Genomic DNA, 16,252 nt, shown 5'->3' with positions numbered 1-16,252 from the left:
TTTAAAAAACTTTATCAAAATATTCTAAAAGCAAAAATGTAGTCTTAAAATTATGACTGACAAAATTCTTCTTCTTAAGAGTTTGTCCGATGCAGATCTGTGAGTTTGGAACTACTTTTAACCTTAAGATGTTTTGTGACTATGGCCCCTGATGGATTCTGACTCTCATTGCGAAGTCTTGTTTGTCTTTTACTCTGCATTTCTCAGCTCTCTGCTTTCATATCATGGTTTTAATTTTCTGTCTGGTTTCCTGGATTTCTCTGTTTTGTCTGTGTTTTTTAACTGTTGTTCCTATTGTTTGCCCTTTGCCTAATACAATTATGTACTACTCCTTAATAAAGCTGTGTTTAGATCTTCGATCCAAGGCTCAGAGCAGTGATTCATTAAGATCAGCAGAGTCAGTTTGTATTTAATTAAGGATGAAGCTAAACTCTGCAGAGTTGCAGCTTCTGGTTGAAGTGGACAAATTTTAATAAACTGGAAAAACCCAGCATCACCAAAAAGAAGTCTATCGTTTTACTTCACTGAATCAATCGTTCAGTTCTGTGAAACATTTACAATATTTCCAAAAGGAGTGGTTTTAAATCGGTGTTAACCAGAAGTTGCTGCTGACTTTATTTCAGTGTTGTGAAGTATTTCCAGCTGAAGATACTGAATAGAGGGTGTAATTTTATTTGTGCGCTCCTCCTCTCTGTCTCTCACTCATGCACCCGTCCGCTCCCACTGAATCTATGACCAGCAATCTAACAGTTGGAGGGGTGTGTTTAAGGATGTTCTGCCCAAGCTCTTAAACTGACGTCATCAGAGAAGGAATTCTTTCCCAGAACGGAAGCAAATGTTCAGATTTTGATTAAAGATTACCAAGACAAACAATTTATTTTCAGTGTATTTACTTTGCATGGATTAATTGTTCACATCAAGTCTTGTAATGTGTGCTGAGTAAATAAAGTCAATGAAGTGCATTTCATGCAGACTTTAAATGTTTTTGGCTTTCTTTACAGATTTACCCAGATCTACACTGATTGTGACTCCAGTCAGTCCTGTATTCACTGGAGAGACAGTCAATCTGAAGTGTGTGATTGAGACTCACAGTAACTTGGGTTGGGGAATTGACCAAACACATGGCTGGAGATATGAGTGGTATAAAGACAGTGTGATGTTACAGACGTCTGATGGTTACACTGTAAACAGAGACACTCTCACTATCAGAGGAGTAATTACATCTGATCAGGGTCAGTACTGGTGTAGAGGACTGATAAGATCAGTCTCATCACAATCAAGCGTTGCTGTTTTTCTCTCAGTGAAAGGTGAGTTGAATTTCATTGCCCTTCTGTACTACATGTATGATTATGCATCCAATCAAAAGAAATCTTATTCTCAGATTTTACATTCACTCTACTCATAAATATCATAAATTACACTTCATTTGAGGGTTTTGTTGTTGCATATGTTGTGAATACAAGAACAGGTCCTGTATGAACAGCTCTTTAACAAGTTAAAAGAGAATTAAAAAAATAAACCCTATATATGATTACAGGCATCTCAAAATGTATTTTTAAATTGAAGTATGAAGTAGAGCCTGCCCGCTCTAGCTGATTGTATGACCAGGCCCGCCCTCTCCTGCAATGTTTGTGTCCACTCCTGCGGACTTGTGAAAAATGTTGCTGTAAGTACAGCAGGCGGGAGACGAAGAAGAACGCGGCATATGAGTGTGTCGCACACAGAAGTGCAGCGTTGTGATTGAGAAGCTTGTTCAATAAAGTCGTAACAAAACCATGGTTAATTTGCAGTTACCATGGCTACAAGAACAATAATTTGTGGTATTATTGTTAAAACCTTGGGTCATTATCAATTGTTCATTAGAAGGATTGCTTGAGGGAAGAACTGTTCCTGTGTCTGGACGTTCTGGTGATAAGAGCTCTGTAGCGTCGACCAGATGGCAACAGTTCAGAGAGGGAGTGTGCTGGATGTGAGGGGTCCAGAGTGATTTTGACAGCCCTTTTGCTCACTCTGGATAAGTACAGTTCTTGAATAGATGGGAGGGTTGTATCGATGATTTGCTCAGCAGTCCGGACTACTCTCTGTAGTCTTCTGAGGTCAGATTTTGAAGCTGAGCTGAACCAGACAGTTACTGAAGTGCAGAGGATGGATTCAATACCGCCGCTCCCTACACGCAGAGTACACAGTCTGCGTAGGGCACCAACTCACAGAAGGGGGCACCATCCCAGTTGCTCAAAAAAAAAACAAAAAAAACATGGGCCATTCTCCCATCCACACTAGCGACTGCTCGCACATCATGTTTGTGGTTGAATGTTCATAATTGACGGATGGACATCTATGCCCGGGTAAAGGACGTCAGAAGTGGCAGCACGTCACAGTTGTAACCGTTTATAAACTACCAGCATTGCCTTTCAGTTGTGAAGCTGTTTTACTTAATGAACTCTCAAGATACAATACATCTGGAGAACAGATTTGAAGCATTAATAAATGTGGGTGAGGAATCCCCAAATGTTTTTAAACATGGATCTGATCAGTCAGCAGCAAACACCGCTACTAACAGGCGCTCAAGGTCGAGCAGACAGCGGCATTCAGCTCAGAGCGCAGCCGAGCCCAGGACTCTGATAGTGGGTGACTCTGTTATTAGAAACATCCGTAGCAGGACTACAACAACATGCTGCCTTCCTCAAGCAACGGCCTCTGATGTGAACAAAGAACTTCAGAACATTCTGATGAAGCACAAGACTGCAAATCGAATCATCATCCATGTGGAGAAGAATGATATTCGGAAAGAGCAGTCAGAACTCCTTAAGAAGGACTTCATTGAACTCTTTGAAACACTTCAAAGACTCAAAGTTCAGTCGTTCATCAGTGGACCACTCCCAGCAAGGGGAACAAATATGTTTTGACGGATGCTTGGGCTGAACACATGGCTACAAAGATCTTTTAATATAAAAGTTGTGAATTTCATTGACAACTTCAATCTTTTCTGGGGCCATAGACAATTGTTTAAACTGGATGGCCTCCACCCAAACAAACTTGGTGCTAGAGTGTTTAAGGACAATATCTTCTTTTCCCTTCGTCATCCTTCAGCAGAGTGTGTCAATCCATCAGCGGTGCCACAAACTGATTACCTCCATGCCACGCTGAATTAAGCCAGTTATTCAAGAAAAAGGAGCCCCTACCAAGTATGGAGTACATGTACAGTAAATGAACATACTTTCCAGAAGGCCAACATTTCACAATTTATTATTATTATTTTTTTTAATCTTTGTATTGGTCTTATGAAGTGTTCTAATTTGTTGAGATAGTGAATTGGTGGGTTTTTGTTAAATGTGAGCCAAAATTATCACAATTAAAAGAACCAAAAACTTAAACTACTTCAGTAGTGTGCATTGAATTTATTTAGTACATGAGTTTCACAATTTGAGTTGAATTACTGAAAATAACTTTTCCTCAAGATTGTAATTCATAAAAAAATCACCTGCATGATTTATTACAAACAGATGTCATATTACATGTCATACAACAGCTACGACCATTAATAGGTCAAAAGGTCAAAGCTGTAGGTGGGGGAGGGGTGAAGGTCAAAGTCATCAATCAAAAATGTTGATGATTGGTGCAGTATACATCTCTCTCGAGCGTCTGCTAAATTAAATGCCTTTCAAATAAACAAATTCAAATAGAAGTCAACTATTCTCAGATTATGTCATCTGTATGAAACATGCATTCAGTTTATCAGTGAATTATTAAAATGTTAATGCAGTCTCCTTAAAGATTTTCCCTGGCACATTCTTAATCATTACTTCTGCAGTGCACTGTGGCAAGCTTTATGAGTGTGCTCGAGAGCTTATTAGGCTATGTATGCAATTAAGGGCTCATTACAAATATTTAAATGGTTTATTAATAAAAGTGTGATTAGTCAACTAATGCTCCAAATGAATGACTTACTAGTCGACCAGAAAAATACTTAGTCAAGGGCAACTCTAATGTAAAGTTTGATATTTTACATGTAAAGATTAAAATATCACTTCATTGTATTCATATTTCATATCTGGTATTTATCTGGTTTTATATTTTACAGATACGCCTAGGTCTGTAGGCTGTCTGACTCCAGACAGTCCTGTATTCACTGGAGAGACAGTCAATCTGACCTGTGTGATTGAGTCTTACAGTAACTGGAGACAGAGAAATGGCCTGACATATGACAGGAGAAATGACTGGACATATGACTGGAGATATGAGTGGTATAAAGACACAGACCGTGTAATGTTACAGACGTCTGATGGTTACACTGTAAACAGAGACACTCTCACTATCAGAGGAGTAATTACATCTGATCAGGGTCAGTACTGGTGTAGAGGACAGAGAGATCAGAGACCAAACTCATCACAGGACAGTAACAGAATACATCTGTCTATTAATGGTGAGTAAATAATGTGATATATACTTGCCTGTTTAAAATGACAATATACTCATAAAACATTGGGTTCCCTGAGAAAGTTTCTGAAAGTCTTTAGGAGTATAATGTGTCTCAATAATGTGTTTGTGTCTCTGTTTGTCAGGTTCAGGTCAGATTTCTGTCTTCAGCATCCTCAGTTTTCTTCTGGCAGCTTGTCCGTATCTGCTGTCGACAGTCGTGCTGCTGTTCAAATGTTACAGAGCGAGAGGTAACACTTCTGTCTGATCCGTCTCTCTCCATCTCACTCACTTTTACCAATGATTCACATTCACTGACAGACAGCCCTTTACTCTTCATCTTTATGTAATAAATCAGTATTTACAACAGATGGTGCTCATTCATAAGCAGTAGCTGCAGTGGAAGCAAAACAGAAAGTGTGACACTGAATTATGAAAGTGAATACTGTGTGTGTGTGTGTCACAGTTACATCTACTGAAGATCAAAGCCAGTACGCTGTAACAGAGGAACAAACTTCAATCTGATTTCATCCATTCTTCAAACCGCGTGCAGAGTCTCAGGATGCTGGAGTCTCAGACTGAAGGAAACTCACAAGACTAACAGACACACATTCACACTCTCACACATGCAGACCATTTAGTGTTTCTAATTCTCCTGGGGCCTCATTTATATAACTTTACATAGATTTCATCCTAAATGTGTGTGTGTGTGTATGCACAAAAGCAAGATTTATTAAGTCATGTGTACGTCAGAACCTTCAAAAGATTCCCTTTGTAATTCCCAGTCAGCAGAAGATTGTACATAAATGAAACTCCACCCAGTCTACCCCCCGAAATAGCCATATATGGAGCTTACAACGCCTAGTTTGTATATGCATAACATAATCTGCATGTCATTTCCATTCATATTCCATCCATGTGACACCATGTTTAACACAGTAAAGGGTACAACACAAATATGAGATATGTATCATAAATCCTTTTTGAGACATCACATTGCTATTCATATTTATGCAATTTTGCCTATAAACTAAACATATATTTTAGAATGATTATAAACTATATTTTAATGGAAAGCCATAGGCCTTATTTATTTTCTTTATTACCAATATTTTTTTTTTTTCAGTGTAAGTAACTGTCTGACTCATCGAGTCAATAACAAAACTTTTTGAAAATAAAATGTGCATATCTTACAGTTTCCTTCTAATTCTATCTTTTAAATATGGTGTTACCTGTGAAATGATAACATTAACTTGGAACTTGATTTTGTTCTTTATTCCACTAGTGCATAACTAACACTGGACACATTTTGGTTGATTGGTTGTTGTTTACTTGTGGTTTAGAATTCTTTCATGTTTATATGTCCATACATGTGCGGTCAAACTGTAAACATAATTTACAGATTTTAAATACTATGAGCATGATATACAGATGCACTATGAACATACTATATAGATGGATTGGATAATGTAAAAGTGCATGTACACTATAGGCACAACTATGAACATTTGAACATAATTCACACTATTGCAATGGACAGTAAAGTGCATAGAAAATATTTCAGTGTGCAAATGGATTATTCACTGGATGAACAGACAGTAGTGCAAATAAATAAATAAATAAATCAGTCAGATGTAGTTTAGTCTGTGGAGGAGTCTGTGTGTATGGTGTGTGGGGGGGGGGGGGGGGGGGGGTGTCAGAGGGCAGAGTTCAGCAAGGAGACAGCTGTAGGGACCTTGTCCTGATGCTCCTGAAGCGCCTCCCGGAGGGCAGGAGGTTAAACAGTCTATGATCAGGGTGAGAGGAGTCTTTAAGAATGCTGTGGGCTCGACATAGACAGCGTTTCCTCTGGATATCCTCAATAGCAGGAATAAACCTCAGATTACTTAAAGGGGGGGTGAAATGCTCGTTTTCACTCAATATCCTGTTAATCTTGAGTACCTATAGAGTAGTACTGCATCCTTCATGACTCCAAAAAGTATTTAGTTTTATTATATTCATAAGAGAAAGATAGTCTGTACCGATTTTTCCCGGAAAAACACGAGCGCCTGGAGGCGTGACGTGTGGGCGGAGCTAAAGAATCACGAGCGCCAGTTGTGTTGAGAGCTTTTGGAAGCTGTGACAGCTGTGAAGGCTGAAACTGAACGAGAGCAGCAGCAGCAAGGACTAACACTAACAAGGAGGCAGAGATATTTTAAGCAGTTTTACTCACCGCCTGTGGTTCCAGCACACAATCGTGACCCTTTTTCGTTGGGATTGCATCATCCTTAAGAAATAAACGATATGCAAATCCGTCGTCAAACTGGGCCTTGTTTGTAAAACAAGCGTTTTAGAAATGCAGGGAACAAACACAAACACTTGCACAACTCCGTTGATGCTCTGTAAAAATAAACTCCATCTACTGGTCCCTTAATGCTGGTTTTTCTTTGGTAATCTGTGCAGGGTTGTCTTGCCCTGGCAACCAAAAACACACTTCTTTTGTGACATTTGGCGACGCTCTCGCTCTGATCAGTGAAGTCTGTTGTGCTCTCAGTGCTCTGCTATACGGGAGCGCGCTCTTCCGGCAGAAGTGCCTCTGGACCCATATAAGGAAATTCTGCTCCATCTAACGTCACACAGAGCCATACTCGAAAAAAACTTTCCGAAACTTGTGACAAACCGGAAGGAGTATTTTTGGAACAGAAATACTCCTTCAAACATACAACTTAATTTTTGAAACTTTGTCCATGTTTAGCATGGGAATCCAACTCTTTAACAGTGTAAAAAACTCAGTATGCATGAAATAGCATTTCACCCCCCCTTTAAACAACATAAGAATTACTCCCCACTTTGGGAATATATAGTTTAAATAATAGTTTCAATCTGGAATTGTTATAGAAGTTCAGCAAGCTTCAACATGAGAACAACATGGCTTTCTCTGTCAGCCCTCTCTCTACTGTGCCCTTTCTGTCAGCTATCACATGAGCCCTGAAACAATGTTCTTAAAGGGGCAGCACCCGATATCCTGGCCCCCCAATGACCCAAAAAGGTCATTTAAAGAAACTAGTTCAACTGATAAAACTGGCTTCCAGGAGGCAGATTTTATCCACAGGATGGCTGAAGACTCCTGCCTGTGTTTCCACTTCCACAGTACGCACACAGTCCATCTGTACCTGGATAAACTTGAGTAATCAGACCAATTGGTCAGTGTTTGCGTGGTGAATTTTCATGCATAATGATCACCTCATCTCTGAGGTGTGGAAAAGTCAAATGAGCCAATGGGTTATATTGCTGGACGCACCAACAGTGAGTGCAGGACTGCACTGAAGCCATCTACAGTGGATTCAATAATTTTCCTCTACAAAAACATGTAGGCCTAGCCTAATCTTGGTGAGTAAAGGTTTTTAAAATTATAACTAAATATAAATTAAGTGTCAAATGCATAATATAGACAGAGCATATAGGCTAATGTTGGCATCTGCTAGTGGCGAAGCATATCCGGCGGAACCTTTATCTTAATTGCATTATTACCAAAAACCCATCTTAATATAGAATTTTTCTTAATTTAGTTTGTTAAGAAATACTCGTTTTTACTGGTGTGTTGGCCTATTTATAGGATAAATGAGCTTATGCCTATAGGCCTATTTAAAAGTGCCTGGATACAACTTCCAAGTGGCCTATTGCCTACGTTAGTCATGAATAAATTGTAATGTAAACAAAATGAAAAACATGTATAAATGACTCATTCTTGACAAATGTGCATGCGCACATTTGAAGAATGTCTGGCTGTAAACGGGTTCATGCTTTTAAAAAGCTGTCAATCAAAATTAAATCTTGAAATCCGTTGGGCTTGACCCGATTACAGCTCTACTTTCCATCAGCTATTGGAAAGATCATGAAAGATCATTAGATCATTAGTCTGCTGTCTGAACAGAGCTTCTAGAGTACTGTCATCAAACCTGTTTAAACCAGACAATGGACTGTTTGATCAATGACTGCATCCTTGTGTCTGTCGTTATGTCTCTGTTCCAGAGCCATCAGACAAGTCAAGTTCACATCAGTCATCATTTTTCATTATTCACACAAAACTATTGTCTCAGAACTTGAGTTTTCTGTTTAGGACACAATTTAAAGCAGAATTGTCATGTGGCAATCAATCCTTGCTTAAATTAAAGTATATAGTTCACTTTCAAATTAAATTTTGGTATGTTTTAGCTTACCTCAAGGGCATCCAAGATGTAGGTGTCTATGCTTCTGCAGTAGTTTCCAATTTGATATTTTTAGGTCAAACCGTTCTTGTCTGTGACTCATACAATGGAGGTCTATGGTCACCACCTCAAAGAGCTTTCACAGAGGAGTCCAAATTAAACAATTTCCCATCGTAAGTACATATTGATGACCTAAGACACGAAACGAGCGGTTTGTGTGAGAAACAAACAGTATTTATATTGTTTTTACCTCTTTTACAAAGACTTAAAAAAACAAAGTCTGTAAAAGGACACAACGTACTGCTAATATGAAGGAACAATCTATATTAATTTCTCGCAGGTGTTTTACCTGTGTTTTAAATTCCACACTGCATTGTTGTTTTAAGGTTACAGGGTTACAACCTAATGGATAACATCCTTGCATAAAATGTCTATAACTTAGTTTTTCTACTTTTTTTTTCTTACAGAGTGTACCTAACTGAACAACAATTATATATACAAGCTAATAACATGCTGTATCATAAATGTAATGTGCAATTTATTTTGCTAGGGTAGTCTGAAAAGTTGCTAAATCTATCAACTAAATTGCTAAGTTGGCAACACTGTGAAAACTTATAAACGGTTAGAGGCTATTGTCACAGGTCGGGGGGGCCAAGCTGGACTGCACCCACCCCTGAAACCCAGGATCACCTCGGGGAGCGTACCAGAAGAACCAGACGGACGAGAGTATAAAAAAAATGAACAAGGTTTTATTTGGTTAAAAAGCAATTTAAAAGTTCAGTGTTCCTTCCGTGTCTCCCGACCAGAACAGAGCCAGACCTCAGACGCTGGGAAGGCGTGGAGTCGTCGGCAGTTCGTGCCTGTACGGGGTCAGCAAGAGCCAGGATAGTCTGTCACCCGTCCCGGAGTGAGGGGGGGTATCCGGGTAAGTAGAGCTCGTGGATGTTTCGGTCGAGACCGGGAAAGGGAATAATTCTTGTGTCCACCTCTTTTCATAGGGACATCACATACGGCGTTCGGCCCAGAGGATCCTGCGATCTGCACAGCAGAGTAAGTAATCAACAGCAAGTATGTGTTCTTGCATAAGTAATGGGGCTTACGGCTGGGAGATGCTTCGGTTGTGACCGGGAAAGGAATAATTCTTGTGTCCACCTCTTTTCATAGGGACATCACATACGGCGTTCGGCCCAGAGGATCCTGCGATCTGCACAGCAGAGTAAGTAATCAACAGTAAGTATGTGTTCTTGAATAAGTAGTGGGGCTTACGGCTGGGAGATGCTTCGGTTAAGACCGGAAAAGGAATAATTCGTGTGTCCACCTCTTTCTACAGGGACATCACATACAGTATTCGGCCCAGAGGATCCTGCGATCTGCACAGCAGAGTAAGTAATCAACAGTAAGTATGTGTTCTTGAATAAGTAGTGGGGCTTACGGCTGGGAGATGCTTCGGTTAAAACCGGGAAAGGAATGATTCGTGTGTCCACCTCCTTTCTACAGGGACATCACATACAGTATTCGGCCCAGAGGATCCTGCGATCTGCACAGCAGAGTAAGTAATCAACAGTAAGTATGTGTTCTTGAATAAGTAGTGGGACTTACGGCTGGGAGATGCTTCGGTTAAAACCGGGAAAGGAATGATTCGTGTGTCCACCTCCTTTCATAGGGACATCACATGCGGCGCTCGGCCCAGAGGATCCTGCGATCTACACAGCGGGATAAGTAATCAACAGCATGTATGTGTTCTTGAATAAGAAATGGGGCTTACGGCTTGGGGATACTTCAATTGAGTGCCTGGGTGTGGATTACGGTGACGGTGGTGGGCTCTCGGGGTGATGAGCGTCCGGCATTAACTCTATATATCTTCCCCACACTCTGTAACTTCACTTCAAACGATTTATTGTGCAAACACACCACTTCAGACACGGCACACCCACTCTTAGTGCAAATAGAGCCAGCACTCACCCAACGATGGCTCCGTCCACTTCACACGTTATCACTCCCAGTCCAGATGTATACAATTGATCGAAGTCCCAGATCAGGTCTCTTAACTTCCCTCCGATAGTGATGGCGCGGCCTGGTCTTCACTTGCTTTCCAGAACTCACACTCTTTCTGTCCTGAATATCTCCACTCGATCGCTGATATATCTGTCGCACAGCCAGATAGCCGAAACCCCACAATAGTCCTCAAATACCTCCACACGCCAGCCCAAACGTCCCAGGAATTCACTTCTCCTAGGGGAACACATCCAAAGAGAAGAACCACACACGGGGGCAAGCCAACCAGGAAGAATAGCCGGGAGAACGAACGACCAAATAGAATCTTCCCGTATGGTCTCTGCACTCCTCTTTTTATGTGGTTACTCCGCCTCCATAATCCTCTCACAGATCGCCACATCAAACTCCCCACACCAGATGTCAATCGGTCATTAGCGTTGTTATTGTGACATCGGGCGCAACCCGGAAGTGGACCGGTGTTACCGCGACACCGTCCCGAGGGGAACACAAAATTCCGGCGGGACTTAGTTCCGCTTCTCTTTCGTCACCCCGTGACATACCCCCCTGCCAAACCGTTCTAGTCCCTAGAACGCCTTTCAGTCACCCATTCTCCATAGCGTGCCGGGGGCCGACCTCGGTTCTCCCTCTGGGACCGTCGTGATGGCGAGACAGGGTCGATGTCCGCAGGCATATCCATCGGGTCTCTGGGGGCCATTTCTGCGGGGACATTTTCCCGTTCTCCTGGGATCACGGCCCATCCTGCTATCCACGGGGCTACCACTTCAGGCTCCTTTGGCGCCTCCTCTACGGGGCTGGGATAGTTCGGACAGGGGCGGATCATGTTCCGATGGACCACTCTAGCGGGCCCGGCTTTTCCTTCGGGCCGAATTGTATATACTGGCTGTCCAGGCCGCTGCTGGCCCTCGACCACGTACGGTGCATTCTCCCATCGGTCACTGAGCTTCCCCTTCCCTTGTCGCCGGTTGTCCCTTACCAGGACCCTTTCTCCTGGGAGAAGGGGGGCTTCCCGAGCCGTCCGGTCGTACAGCCTCTTGTTTTTCTTCCCAGCCGCTCGGATCCGTCCCGAGACTTGCTCGTATGCAAAATGGAGGCGTTGGTGGTGGCGCCTTACCCATTCGGTTACGTTCCCCTCCTCCTCGGTTGCTGCCGTCCCCAGCAATAAGTCGGTGGGCATCCGCACATGCCTGCCAAACATCAAATAAGTGGGGGCGTAGCCCGTGGTACTGTGCGTACTATTATTGTAGGCCTGAACCAGATTTGGTAGCACACTCACCCAGTCGCTCTGATGTTCTTGGTCTAGCGTGCCGAGCAAGTTCAATAGGGTCTGATTGAACCGCTCGCATCCGCCATTTCCCTGGGGGTGGTAAGTAGTGGTATGGGTCTTGGTGCAGCCGTACACTTTACACAGCTCTCTGATTACCCGAGACTCGAAGTTTGGCCCTTGGTCCGAGTGTAGGAACTCGGGGCAACCGAACGGCTGGAAGACAGCTCTCCACAGAGCAGTGGCGGTGGTGTTCGCCGTCTGGTCCAAAGTAGGAATGGCCCAGGAGTACTTGGTGAACAAGTCGGTTATGACAAGGATGTTCTGATAGCGGTCTGCCGGCCGACCCAAAGTCAAGAAGTCCATTGCGACTATGTGGAGAGGAGCCTTTGCCTGGATGGGGACCATCGGTGCTCGTGCCTCCTTCCTGGCTTTGAACAAGGTGCAACGAGGACAGGCCTGGACGAAGGTACGTACCGTTGCTTCTAGGTTGGGCCAGTAGAAGTGTCGCCTCAAGAGAGAGACCGTTTTCTCGTGCCCTTGGTGGCCCAGCTGATCATGGTACGCTATCAAGAGCTCTTGTACCTGGCCTTCGGGGACAACGATCTGTCGGAGTTCCTCGTCCAGCCCCGGATCTCGGACAGACCTACAGAGTACTCCCTCCTTCACCTGTAGTCTGGCCCATTGTCCCAACAGCTTCCTTCCTGTTCCCCCTTGGGCCCGTTGTTCGGCCAACGTCGGTTTTCGGCCCCGTTCCAGCCATCGCATCAAGCCACTGATCTCCCTGTCGGCCTGCTGTCGCTCTTTCCAGCGGCAGGGGTCCCATCCCCAACTCACAGGCATCCCCTCATGTTGAGTCCCCGGCGCCTCCACAATGCCCACCATATACTCCTCTCCTTCGGGGTCTGGCGTGGGTTCCGGTGGGTCCCTCGGACCTTGAGCTTCCGGGAGTCGGGACAGGGCGTCAGCGTTGGTGTTCTCCCGTCCTGGCCGGTATCGGAGCTGGTAGTTGTAATTGGCCAACTGGGCCACCCAGCGCTGTTCCACTGCCCCCAACTTCGCCGTCTGTAGATGTACTAGGGGGTTGTTATCAGTTACTACCGTCACCTGGGCACCCCACAAGTAATCTTTAAACTTTTCGCTGAGTGCCCATTTCAGCGCCAGCAGTTCCAACTTGAAGGAGCTGTAATTGGCGTCGTTCCTCTCTGCTGGATGAAGGCTCCGGCTTGCGTAGGCTACGACCCGCTCTACACCGTCCTGTTGCTGGGCCAACACGGCCCCCAAACCCAGGTTGCTAGCGTCCGTGTATAGGACAAAGGGCTTGGAGAAGTCAGCATACGCCAGAATCGGCGCCTGCAGCAACTCGTCTTTCAGTCGCCGGAACGCAGCCTCACACTCGGGGCTCCATAGGATAGCCGGCGATCCGCGACCTCGGGGGCGTCCTGTCCCAGCCAGCAACTGATTTAGGGGCTTTGCGATCTTGGAGAAGTCCTTGATAAAGCGGCGGTAGTACCCCACGAAGCCCAGGAATGACCGGACCTGTTTCACCGTCTGCGGGGCAGCCCACTCTCGCACCGCCGACACCTTCTCCGGGTCGACCGAAACTCCCGCCGCGCCCACACAGTGTCCCAAGAATTTGACCTCCCGCCGTAACAGATGGCATTTGTCCGGCTGGAGCTTCAGCCCATATTTCTCCATGGCCCCGAAGACCTGCTCAAGGTGTTGTAAGTGGGAGTCGAAATCTGGGGAATAGACAATCACATCGTCCAGGTATACCAAGGCGGACTCCATCAACTGACCTCCCAGGCACCGCTGCATCAGCCTCTGGAAGGTGGCAGGAGCGTTGCAGAGGCCGAAGGGCATCCGGTCCCACTCAAAGAGACCGAACGGGGTGGTAAAGGCGGTCTTCTCCCGGTCGGCATCGGCCACTTGTACCTGCCAGTAGCCACTTGCCAAGTCCAGCGTGGAGTACCATGCCGAGCGTGTCAAGCCAGCCAGGGAGTCCTCGATCCGGGGTAGGGGGAACGCGTCCTTCCTAGTGACCAGGTTCAGCTTGCGGTAGTCGACGCAAAACCTCCATGCGCCAGTCTTCTTCTGTACCAACACGATGGGAGCTGCCCACGGGCTGCTGCTCTCTCTAACAACCCCTCGATTGAGCATACCTTGCAGCAATGCACGGACCTCTGTGTACAGGGTAGGTGGGACGGGTCGGTACCTTTCTCTACTGGGCTCTGCATCTCCGGTGGGGATCCGATGTTGCACGACGTTGGTGCAGCCGTAGTCCTCTTCGTGTGCCGAGAAGACATGTTGCCACTTGCTCAGCAGGTCTCGCAGCTTCCTGGCCTGTGTCGGTCCCAGCTCCTCCCCTTGCAGGGAACTTCCCTTCAAGTGGCCGGGCACCTCCTCCCCTAGGCTCTGGGGCGACGAGCTCGCTTGGGTAAGGGCCACTTCCACCACCGCGGGGTGTACTTGGCGAAAGCTCACGTCCTGGTCCTCCCGCACCTGATGGGATTCTACCGGCGTTACCTTGACCAGCCGCTGGTGTTTATGTAGGTGCACAACATGGGGCGTCCCGTTCCGAACTCTCACCGGGATCCGTCCTCTTCGTGCCACGGCCAAACCTCTGGCGACTTCTACCTGCTGGCCATCCCAGTGGGGCTCCACCAACACCCATTCCTCCGCTCCCACGTCCCGCTGGAGGACTCGCACCCATACTAGGGCCTCGCTGTTCGCTGGCACGGACAGGGCATAACGGCACGCTACCCGACCTGTCCCTTCGCGGCCTTGCCGGGCCCGGGACATCTGGATCCGTCGGCAGTCAGCGGCGACACGTTCCCATTCCTGTTGTTCGGCCAGCGAGATCCCTCGAGCGGGCGTTGCCCGAAACAATTCTTCCCAACATGCAGATAATACATTCATACCTAGCAAGGCCCGGTGACTCCCCAGACAGTGGTCCTTTACGATGATCACTCCCTTCTGGGGCACGATCACTCCGTGGATCTCCAAGTCCGTCAGCCTGTAGCCAATGTAGGGGATGTCCAGACCATTTGCTCCTTTCAGGGAGAGCCAGGGAGCCTCCGTCCCATGCATCCTCTGATCTCCAAACAGCTCTTGCGACAGGCTCTCCGCGAATAGGGTCACCTGGGATCCGGTGTCGACGAGACAGGGCACCTTCACACCACACACCTGGACCTCCACCACTGGGCTATGCCCGACCAGCCTGTCCTTGGAGCCTGCTCTGATGGGTGGGTCATCTAAGGGGGTCCCGACCACACGACCCACTGTGGCCGGTCGACCTAAAAACCCCCCTCCGAACCTCTTCGAGGACCACACTGTCGGCTGTAATGGCCTGGTTGGCCACAGCGGTTGCAGATAGGTCGTCCTTGCTCGTCCCATTCAAACTGGGGCCGGTTGGGCCGGTTAGGCCGCCTCCCTGCGTCCCTGTTCCCGTCCGAGTACACCCGGTCCCGCGAGATGGGCCTCACCTCTGGCCTGGTAGCCTCAGAACGCAGCTCGTCCACGAGCGTCTTGGTTAGCTCCGCCATCTGCTCCCGGACATCCTTTAGGAGTTCGAGCTTCAGAGTCTGTTTCCACTCTGCCATGTCGGGGACAGCCACTGCGGAGCTACTTACGGCCGCACACACAGGGGGTTCTTGCACCTCAACCTGATCGTTCTCCAATGCCACCGCTTCCTTTTTTAGGTCTTCGAAGGTGAGTTCCGGCTCCCTTCTGAATTGGACTCTAAGTCCCTGGCGTACCGGGCCTTCCCTTAGCCCCAACAGGAATTGGTCCCTCAACAGAGTCTCACTATCTCCGAGACCATGGTCTGGGCGTCCCTGCAGCCTGGTAACTCGCTCCCGTAGTTGGAGGGCGAAAGCTCTGACGGATTGGCGGGGGCCCTGCTTGCTGCTGAAGAACTGGGCCCGGAGAACCGCAGTTGGAGTGGCGTCACCATACCTTTCCGTCAGGAATCTGAACACAGACTGGGCGGTGGTTCGGACAGCTTCGGGGGCGGCTTGGACTTCCCGCCGCGCTTCCCCGTCAAGGGAGTTGAGGGCAAACTGTAGCTGTTGGGTCGCGCTCAGTCCCTGTAGCCCGGCCAGATATTCGATCTGAGCCCGCCATTCGGAGAGGCGCACCTCTGACTCATTTCCTCCATATTTCTGGACCCAGGGGTTTCCCATGAACACTGGCATGACTCGGGGTGGGGCCCCCAGTGCCTCGTCGTCGGCCATCTGAGAATCCCTGGTCGCTCAACCCGAGGTGAAATCCTGCCGACTACGCCAAATCTGTCACAGGTCGGGGGGGCCAAGCTGGACTGCACCCACCCCTGAAACCCAGGATCACCTCGGGGAGCGTACCAGAAGAACCA

General features: G+C 46.7%; 2 protein-coding genes across 2 annotated transcripts in view; one reads left to right on the top strand and one right to left on the bottom strand.

The window, feature by feature from the left end:
• LOC127961830 (B-cell receptor CD22-like) overlaps positions 1-16,252 on the bottom strand; it is a 96,033-nt gene that overhangs the window by 27,921 nt on the left and 51,860 nt on the right. The gene's annotated exons all lie outside the window — the stretch shown is intronic.
• On the top strand, positions 899-5,478 carry LOC127962022 (uncharacterized). The gene is made up of 4 exons (XM_052561428.1): positions 899-1,307; positions 4,082-4,423; positions 4,563-4,667; positions 4,883-5,478. Exons 1-4 carry the CDS (start codon positions 980-982, stop codon positions 4,939-4,941), a joined length of 834 nt encoding a protein of 277 aa, XP_052417388.1. The 5' UTR covers positions 899-979; the 3' UTR covers positions 4,942-5,478.

The sequence above is a fragment of the Carassius gibelio genome, chromosome B7 (genome assembly GCF_023724105.1).
Source record: "Carassius gibelio isolate Cgi1373 ecotype wild population from Czech Republic chromosome B7, carGib1.2-hapl.c, whole genome shotgun sequence".
In the NCBI taxonomy this organism is placed as follows: Eukaryota; Metazoa; Chordata; class Actinopteri; order Cypriniformes; family Cyprinidae; genus Carassius; species Carassius gibelio.
This window is presented reverse-complemented; position numbering and strand designations above follow the sequence as displayed.